Source organism: Oncorhynchus kisutch, linkage group LG19 (assembly GCF_002021735.2).
Source record: "Oncorhynchus kisutch isolate 150728-3 linkage group LG19, Okis_V2, whole genome shotgun sequence".
NCBI classification, from domain to species: Eukaryota; Metazoa; Chordata; class Actinopteri; order Salmoniformes; family Salmonidae; genus Oncorhynchus; species Oncorhynchus kisutch.
The window spans coordinates 22594588-22604843 of NC_034192.2; the positions used below are offsets into that span (position 1 = coordinate 22594588).

A 10256-nucleotide genomic window follows, 5' to 3' on the forward strand; every position below is an offset into this window, starting at 1 on the left:
TTCTGTCGTAACCGGCTACGTAAATTTCCCAGCATTCCATTCCAACTTCCTTTTCCGCCATTTTTCAGACAGTGAAGGTGAGAAGTACAAAAGGCTACTTTTATCAAATCTAAATTTCTATGTTATTAAGTCTACATTTGGCATAAATACACATGGTTTCAAAGAGAAATATAGTTAAGGTTGCCATACAGTCTATATTTTGAGTTCGAGAGGCTGTGATGAGAAAAATATCACTTGGATAGTTTTACAAAGTTGACAAGCGCCGGATTGAGGCCGTTCAGATGCATACACCAAAATGCATCTATATTTAGCCTAAACGCTAACTGGGATACAACAGTATTCCCTTATTGTGTGTGTTAGTGGCTAAACGGACAAACCCTACCACAGTGGCTAGTTTAGCGTCCTCATTGGATCTACATGGCTATCTCGTCAATGTCCTGAATTCATGAACTTATGTGTATCTAGCTAACGTTAGCCAGAAACGTTAGTGTTGTAAGTTGTCATCTTCTAACTCATACACCAGACCACATGGCAAGTCAAACCTACAGGCACGTTCATATCGAGACCATAATGTATGAAATTGTTTCTCATCAGGTTTTTCCGTGCCTGGAAGAAGACTCGAGATGCCAGGAAGGTGAGTGATAATGATAGCCAGCTAACTTAGTTGGCGTTGTTGCCATCTGCCACGGTTAACAACTTTTGTTTTAGCTACTAGACACATTTGCAAGGCTTTACTTAACTTTCTTTAGTATGGTCATTTTTTGGAGGTAGTTAATACTGAATTTGATATGTGTTTGTACAAAGTAGGAAGTACTATTGTGCATTGGTTGATTCTGGTGAGTATTTAGGGTATGCAATTGATTGACTGCTGACTGGATTACTCTGGCACCAGCATGATGCACAGGTTGAGTGCTCTGGTTTATGCAGTCTTTTCATTTTCGCAGACTATGGAGCAAGGCTATCTTTGCCGGGTACAAGCGTGGCCTGAGGAACCAGCGGGAGCACACCGCCCTGCTCAAGGTGGAGGGAGTTTACACAAGGGAGGAAGTTGACTTCTACCTGGGCAAGCGCTGTGCTTATGTCTACAAGGCCAAGAAGTAAGTTTCCCCATCTTCTGTCTCATGGCTAATTTACAATAAGTATTTACCACAGGATTTTATATTAACCCATTAGACCCCAATACAATTCTAGAGTTCTGCTGTAGATTACTTAAAATGTAAGAGCTCATTTTCTTACACATTTCAAACATACTTGGCTCAAGAACAATTAAGGAATTACAGGGGAACTTAGTTTTGAAGAGCATTACCTCTTTAATGACAGTTGTAAATTTGACTTAATTACTCAAAATGTACCAAGTATAATATATTATACTTATAATTATTATTTAAGAAGTAAAGCCAAAGGAGGTGTTGGTAATGGCCAATAGGCATGACTCTTCGCCACATACCATAAAGCCCCGTGTCGCCTTAATTCTATTGTAAACTGGTTACCAATGTCATTAGAGCAATACAAATAAATGTTTTGTCATACCCAAGGTGTACGGTCTGATATACTATAGCTGTTAGCCAATCAGCATTCAGGGCTTGAAACCACCCCATTTATAATTACATATAAATGTGACCAGAAGATTATTTCCATGAGAGAGGGCAATCATTCGATCTCCACCGCTTGCCTGTACCAACCAACTTATGACAGGACCTCCTAATATCAGCTGTTTCACAGCATCAGACATCGACAACACTAAAGATGTCCGAATCCTTCTCTCCAACCAACATAGAGGTACTGCCTCTGTCACAGTGAAAAGTCCTGTCCGCTTCGGCGCCGTCATTTTGAGTAATGAACTGGTGCATCGGTCACTGCATCTCTGTGCTAGAGGCGTCACTACAGACCCTGGTTCTATTCCAGGCTGTATCAGAATTCACCCCACCCGCATGTACAAATTACCTTGACTAACCAGTACCCCTGCACATTGGCCCGGTACCCCCCGGTACACACCTACTCATTCAAGGATTTATCTTTATTTTCTACATTGTTGAAATATGAATGAAATAACACATGGAATCATGTAGTAACCACTGGGTTCCTCCTTGGTCAAATAGCCCTCACACAGCCTGGAGGTGTGTTGGGTCATTGTTCTGTTGAAAAACAAATGATAGTCACACTAAGCGCAATGCGCTCATGCGGAGATCATTCGTTCACCTACTCTGCATCTCACCAAGACACGGCGGTTGGAACCTAAAATCTCAAATTTGGACTCATCAAACCAAAAGACATATTTCCACCTGTCTAATGTATATTTCTCGTGTTTCTTGGCCCAAGAAAGTCTCTTCTTATTGGAGCCCTTTAGTAGTGGCATCTTTCCAGCAATTTGACCATTAAGGCCTAATTTGCGCCGTCTCCTCTGAACAGTTGATGTCTGTTACTTGAACTCTGAAGCATTTATTTGCGGTGCAATTTCTGAGGCTGGTAACTAATGAACTTATCCTCTGCAGCAGAGGTAACTCTGGGTCTTCCTTTCCTGTGGCGGTCCTCATGAGAGCCAGTTTCATCATAGTGCTTGGTGGCTTTTGCGACTGCACTTGAAGAAACTTTCAAAGTTCTTAATTTTCCACATTGACTGACCTTCATAGGTTGCTGTTTCTCTGCTTATTTGAGCTGTTCTTGCTGTAATATGGACTTAGCTAAAAGACCATCTTCTGACCATCTTAGGGGAAGACCATCTTCTGTATACCTCGTGAAGCTGGATGAGAGAATGCCAAGAGTGTGCAAAGCTGTCAAGGCAAAGGGTGGCTTTAAAGAATCTCAAATATAAAATATATTTTGATTTAACACTGCTAGGGTAGTAATCTATAGTCTCATCTGACCTGTTTGATAGTGGATGTTAAATGTGTGGGTTATATTATTTTAACCTAGACTAGTGTTGCCAGTTCACCGTATAGACGAGTGAGGTGTTTACCAATACACATTTTTGTTGTTGACATCACCCGTCTGTAAACACAAAGCTACTGTTTTCTCTATAGTTTTGTGCTGTGGCAGGCTTTTAGGGATTTGTAGGACAGCGTATTCTTCCCATTACTGTATTATAAAATGGTTTTTATGCCTTACTCTAAGATGCTTCTCCCTTGTCTGGCCCAATTTCAAATTGATGTTATGCTGTTTTTATAGAAGAGCCACTTTTTTGGTGGAACTTTGTCCTTGTTTTAATTTGGTTCTGTGACAGACATCTAATTCTGCTCACTGTCTTCAATCTTATCAGGAACACAGTGACGCCTGGTGGCAAGCCCAACAAGACGCGGGTAATCTGGGGCAAAGTCATGCGCGCTCATGGCAACAGTGGAATGGTGCGGGCAAAGTTCAGCAGTAACCTCCCCGCAAAGGCCATGGGACACAGAGTCAGAGTGGTGAGTAGTACCTTCAGCTGCTCTTCTCTGATTAGCAATAAGTTTCTTCCTGGACCTACAGACAGTCCAGTCTGTTCTAGCCCTTCACTGTCTAGTGGTGGTCCCCCATGGGTGGTTTGGGAAGCACTGCTTTTTTGCTCTGTGTAGGGTTTGAGCCAAAAGCAAATACAGCTCAAAGGAATTTGCTGCAACCCAACCATATAGAACATTGTTTTATCCCTGCACAAGCGCACCTGATTAACTTACACAGCAGCTCCAAAGACTTTTGATTAGTTGATTCAAGTGTGATTTTGTAGGGCTTGTACAGCAATGTCTAATATCAGAGGTACTTTAGGAAGGAGGTTGCCTGAATTTGGAGTAACTTGAACTTTTGTTAGTTCAGGGAACATCCATGTAATTCTGTGTGATCACCTCTTGAAACTGATTTTGTGAGAGGGAAAAGGCATTCTTGTTCGGTGGTTTGATCTTTGGATGGAAAATCCAAGAAATTTTGCTGTATGCAACATCCTTAACGGATAACTTGAACAGCAAAATGCTTAATTTCAACACTTACCACATTTCGAAGTGGTTTTCAGCCATTTCCAGTGACTGGTTGTGTATGAGGCAAGCTGTGAGAAAAATAAACCCACCATTGTCAGATGTTGGGGCAGTGCTTCGCCTTCAGGCATGTCGGTTTCCTTAAATATTTATCTGGCAGTGTTACACCACTTATTGTTGCTGTTCATCTGGGTTGTGGGGTGAAGCTACAAAGGATTTGTTTTTCTTTATAAGTTGATGCTAAAAAAATCAAACCTTTTCGATGGATTGTAGTAGGCTCTATTTTAGTACTAAACGTCCCCCTCATGACCACTACATATTGGGCAAGTGCGCATATGGAAAACATCTGGAAGTGCCAATTCCCCACTCAATGTATGTTTGTATTGATTTGGTGCCTATGAACTCACCTCGCTGCTTTTTGTCTTTCAGATGCTGTACCCGTCTCGTGTGTAATTTACATGTTTGTGTACATACATTAAACAACTCAGTTCCACAATTAGTGTTTTGTGTTTTCTTGGCAGTCAGAGGGTGGGAATCAGTGTTATTTTCAGGAATTGACCATATTTGTCTTAACTTTTCTTGACCAGTGAAGTGTTATAATACTATTGTGCTTTCTGGATTGTGATGGTGTAACTCCTTGTTTTTAAGCAAGGGAAATAATTGTATATTGCAAATAAATTATTCCTACGTACAGTTAGGTAAAATGATCTAATTTCTTAACCTTTGGGATTGCTGCTTCACAGTTAATTTAAACCCTCAAATGTTAAGCCTGACGAACTCTTTATTACAAAAACATGGATGTCCATATGGGGGTGCCTAACTCAAACCTCTAGTTTGCAATTGGCCCCTGTGCTTAATTGTTTCAATATGACTTTTCACTGCCTACATTGCAATGTTTAACTTATCTTCACTCCTACAATTGACTTGGCATGTACTACTGCAATCCAGATGCGCTGACCAGCTTTATGATGGCGTTCCTAGCAAAAAAGTCCAGCGACATGTTCAATGGGTGTGGAGGAGGAAACCAGTGCGTAAAGTCCAAATCAAACTACAAGTGTATTTCCATGTGTGTGAACACTGGAATTTGAATGCATGGAAGTGACCCAAGAGATGACTGGCAGCGAGCATCAACGGCTTAATGCGTCAAACTAGGTAAGTATGCGGAGCAATTCCTGTAAAATAAGCTTATAAATGGCGTGAGTCGTTTGAGATGACTTAGTCTGATTTTATGCTAACTAAATATGTAGTTTAAAATGTATTGGTCTGAAACTAAGGTTTCAGTCGAATAGGCTATACGTTAAACAATTGCACCCTATCTGTTTTTGATTGTGCATTCAGACCCCTTTTTCCACGTTCTGTTACGTTCTAGCCTTATTCTAAAATGGATTAAAACATTTTCCTCATCTAAACACAACCAATAATGAGAAAGCGAAAACATGTTTTTGTCAATGTTTGCCAAATTATAAATAAAAAAATCTTATTTATTCAGACCCATTGCTACTGTATGAGGCTCAGGTGAATCCTGTTTCCATTGCTCATCCTTGATGTTTCTACAACTTGATTGGAGTACACCTGTAGTAAATTCAATGATTGGACATGATTTAGGAAAGTACACACCTGTCTATATATTTTTTCCTTTATTTAACTAGGCAAGTCAGTTAAGAACAAATTCTTATTTTCAATGACGGCCTAGAATGACAGATTTGGACCTTGTCAGTTCGGGGGTTTGAACTTGCAACCTTCCAGTTACTAGTCCAAAGCTCTAACCACTAGGCTACCCTGCCGCCCCTATAAAAGGTCCAACAGTTGACAGTGCATGTGAGAGCAAAATCCAAGCTATGAGGTTGAAGGAATTTTCTGTCGAGCTCGGAGACCGGATTGTGTTGAGGCACAGATCTGGGGAAGGGTACCAAAACATTTCTGCAGCATTGAAGGTCCCCAAGAACACAGTGGCCTCCGTCATTCTTAAATGGAAGAAGCTTGGAACCACCAAGACTCTTCCTTGAGCTGGCCGCCCAGCCAAACTGAGCAATCGGGGACAAGGGCCTTGGTCAGGGAGGTGACAAAGAACCCGATGGTCACTCCAAAGTTCCTCTGTGGAGATAGGAGAACCTTCCAGAAGGACAACCATCTTTGCAGCACTCTACCAATCAGGCCTTTATGGCAGTGGCCAGACGGAAGACACTCCTCCGTAAAAGGCACATGACAGCCCGCTTGGAGTTTGCCAAAAGGCACCTAAAGAACTCTTGGGATGTTTTTTCAGTGGAAGGGACTGGAAGACCAATCACGATCAAGGGAAAGATTAACAGAGCAAAGTACTCCGATCCTTGATGAAAGCCTGCTGCCAAGCACTCAGGACCTCAGACTGGAGTGAAGGTTCACCTTCCAACAGGACAACGACCCTAAGCACGCAGCCAAGACAACGCAGGAGTGGCTTAGTTAGGATAAGTCTGAATGTCCTTGTGGCCCAGCCAGAGCCCAGACTTGAACCCGATCGAACATCTCTGGTGTGACCTGAAAATAGCTGTGCAGCAATGGTCCCCATGCAATCTGACAGAGCTTGAGAGGATATTTAGAAAATAATGGGAGAAAGTCTTCAAATACAGGTTTGCCAAGCTTGTAGCATCATACCCAAGAAGACTCGAGGCTGTAGTTGCTGCCAAATGTGCTTCAACAAAGTACTGAATAAAGGGTCTGAATACTTAAGTAAATGTGATATTTCAGTTGTATATACATGATTGTTACTTTTAGAATACAAAAATATACAGTACCAGTCAAAAGTTTGGACACCTACTCAAGTTTTTTTTTTTTTTTACTATTTAGTGAAGACAAATGATGAAATAACACATGGAATCATGTAGTAACCAAACTCATGGCTTGGTTTTTGCTCTGAGATGCACTGTCAACTGTGTGGGACCTTATATAGACAGGTGTGTGCCTTTCCAAATCATGTCCAATCAATTGAATTTACCACAGGTGGAAATATCAAGGAGATCAATAGAAACAGGATGCATTGGGTCTGAATACTTATGTAAATAAGGTACTTTTTAATTTTTTTTATCTAAAACTTTTGCTTTGTCATAGTGGGGTATCATGTGTAGATTTGAGAGAAATATTTAATTTTAGAATAAGGCTGTAATGTAAAAAGTCAAGCGGTCTGAATACTTCCCCAATGCACTGTGTGTTAGCTCATGAATGTGAGAGGAGTAGATACATTCTAGCGGTTTATAAAGACTTTAGCTTGTTTCGTTCTTTCTACGTAAGTGTTCTCTTGAAATCATATTCCTTGAGTTTCAGCCCAGCCTGCCTAGGCTACAGTGCATTCAGAAAGTATTCAGACCACTTGACCTTTTCCACATGTTGGTACTCCACAGCCTTATTCTAAAATTGATTCAATTGTTTTTTCTCTCCCATCAATCTATACACTACCCCATAATGACAAAGCAAAAACAGCTTTTTAGAATTAGCTGAAATCTTCAAAGTAGACACCCTTTGTCTTGATGACTGCTTTGCACAGTCTTTGCATTCTCTCAACCAGCTTCATGAGGTAGTCATCTGGAATGCATTTCAATTAACAGGTGTGCCTTAAGTTAATTTGTGGAATTTCTTTCCTTAATGCCTTTAAGCCAAACAGTTGTGTTGTGACATGGTAGGGGTGGTATACAGGAGATTGCCTATTTGGTAAAAGACCAAGTCCATATTATGGCAAGAACAGCTCAAATAAGTAAAGAGAAATGACAGTACATTAATAAGACATGAAGGTCAGTCAATATGGAAAATGTTAAGAACTTTCAACGTTTCTTCAAGTGCAGTCGCAAAAACCATTAAGCACTATGATGAAACTGGCTCTCATAAGGACCGCCACAGGAAAGGAAGACTCAAATGTACTTCTGCTGCAGAGCATAAGTTAGTTTCCATCCTCAGAAATTGCAGCCCAAATAAATGCTTCAGAGTTCAAGTAACAGACATCTCAACATCAACTGTTCAGAGTAGACTGTGTGAATCAGGCCTTCATGGTCGAATTGCTGCAAAGAAACCACAACTAAAGGACATCAAGAATAGACTTCCTTGGGCCAAGAAACACGAGCAATGGACATTAGACCGGAGGAAATCTGTCCTTTGGTCTGATTAGTTCAAATTTGAAATGTTTAGTTTCAACTACCTTGTCTTTGTGAGATGCAGAGTAGGTGAATGGATTATCTCTGTGTGTGTAGTTCCCACCGTGAAGCATGGAGTTAGTGTGATGGTGCTTTGCTGGTGGCTACTTTGAAGAATCTCATAAAATATATTTAGATTTGTTTAACACTTTGTTTGATTGCTACATGATTCCAAACGTGTTCATAGTTTTGCTATCCACTATTATTCTACAATTAAGAAAATAGAAATAAAGAAAAACCTTTACAACCCAACACAATGTAACTCTAAGTCAATCACACTTCTGTGGAATCAAACTGTCCACTTTGGAAGCAACACTGATTTACAATAAATTTCACATGCTGTTGTGCAAATGGAATAGACAACAGGTGGAAATTATAGGCATTTAGCAAGACACCCCCAATAAAGGAGTGGTTCTGCAGGTGGGGACCACAGACCACTTCTCAGTTCCTATGCTTCCTGGCTGATGTTTTGGTCACTTTTGAATTCTGGCGGTGCTTTCACTCTAGTGGTAGCATGAGATGGAGTCTACAACCCACACAAGTGGCTCAAGTAGTGCAGCTAATCCAGGATGGCACATCAATGCGAGCTGTGGCAAGAAGGTTTGCTGTGTCTGTCACCAACGTCACGTTGCACCACAGACTGTCCAGGAGTTGGCGGATGCTTTAGTCCAGGTCTGGGAGGAGATCCCTCAGGAGACCATCCGCCACCTCATCAGGAGCATGCCCAGGCATTGTCGGGAGGTCATACGGATTACTGAGCCTCATTTTGACTTGTTTTAAAAGGACATTACATCAAAGTTGGATCAGTCACTTTAATTTTGATTGTGACTCCAAATCCAGACCTCCATGGGTTGATAAATTTGATTTCCATTGATAATTTTTGTGTGATTTTGTTTTCAGCACATTCAACTATGTAAAAAAAAAAGTATTCAATAAGAATATTTAATTCATTCAGATCTAGGATGTTTTATTTTAGTGTTCCCTTTATTTTTTTGAGCAGTGTGTATACAAACGTTTGTGTTACATGTTACTTTATGGGTTGGCTTCTAATATGATTAAATTATATGTTTTATATTAAAAACCAAAGTCTTACAGAATTCCTGTCATTCCGATAAATGTTATACCCCTTTATTGTCAAGAATATGACTTGGAAATATGGATAGGTGAACTGTTTTAGCTGAGCATAACCCCAAATCTAAGGACTTATTAGCCAGCCCTACTCTGTTTTGTTTGATTTTATTGACATGGAGGATTGATTCAAGTTGAAAAATAAACACAATTTACATATGAAAAATGAGGACCCTATGCTTCGTTTGCTACAGGCTTATTGTTTACCTTTTTGTTGTTAACACTTTGACATCTGGATCATTTGCAGCTGTTTAAAGGGCAAATCCACAGACTGAAATAATAACAAAATTGTCACTTGCATCTGTTTTGGTAAAAAGCTGAGGGATGGGCCTGGAGAAATGTCACCACTCTCAGACGAATAGACAGAGCTATGGATGCAAGGACTGACCATCCATGATAAACATGATTGTTTTAACCATGTTATGAGGCTATACAGTGTTTGTTTACATTTACAAACATTGGAGAAAAACAAACTTATATTTTGGGTTCTCATGGAGTGTGACAGTTGAACTAAGCTCATGAGGCATTTATAAGTTATATTATTCAATATTCTTCAAGAATCAATGGATATATATATAAGTGGATGTAGAAACTACAGATTGGTCATCTAAGTCTATCAAAAGTCAGCGAGTTTGAACATGTGTCCATTGGGCCTGTATTTTTATCAGCATCAATTAGATTGAGCGATAATAAAAGCCCCAATTTTATTCCGTAGGCTGGGATCCGCACTATGCAGCTGTTGCAAAAGCGTATTTTTCCCTGGTTTCAAAAACAATGACTGATACGCAGTTTAAACTTCTTGAATTCAACCATTAATGGGATTAAAACTACATTTTAGATTTGTGAACAGCCATCCACAACAACCACAATCCGTAAGGGGCAAATAGCTGAATGAGAGCGCAGCAGTGTGATTTACCTACATAACAACATTAAATACTCGGAGTTGGTAGGACATAAGGGGAGTCAAAAGGAACATGCAACAATGATATACAATGGCTACCTAGCGAGCTAATATAAATGTTTCAATGGATTC

At 40.2% G+C, this 10256-nt stretch overlaps 1 protein-coding gene across 2 annotated transcripts; it reads left to right on the plus strand.

The window, feature by feature from the left end:
* The first annotated feature begins 9 nt into the window (after positions 1–9).
* LOC109864455 (60S ribosomal protein L35a) lies at positions 10–4434 on the plus strand. Of its 2 annotated transcripts, none has more exons than XM_020452246.2 (5): positions 10–77; positions 595–634; positions 945–1097; positions 3257–3401; positions 4368–4434. In XM_020452246.2, exons 2-5 carry the CDS (start codon positions 624–626, stop codon positions 4389–4391), a joined length of 333 nt encoding a protein of 110 aa, XP_020307835.1. In that variant the 5' UTR covers positions 10–77; positions 595–623; the 3' UTR covers positions 4392–4434. The 2 variants fall into 2 exon arrangements, with proteins under 2 accessions (XP_020307835.1, XP_031654456.1); XM_031798596.1 differs by having other exon boundaries at positions 67–492.
* Positions 4435–10256: the final 5822 nt, after the last annotated feature.

Excerpts from the sequence above, each read along its gene's own strand:
- LOC109864455 (XM_020452246.2), top strand. Across the intron at positions 1,098-3,256 it reads TATGTCTACAAGGCCAAGAA|GAACACAGTGACGCCTGGTG; the intron begins GTAAGTTTCCCC and ends CAATCTTATCAG. Across the intron at positions 3,402-4,367 it reads TGGGACACAGAGTCAGAGTG|ATGCTGTACCCGTCTCGTGT; the intron begins GTGAGTAGTACC and ends TTTGTCTTTCAG.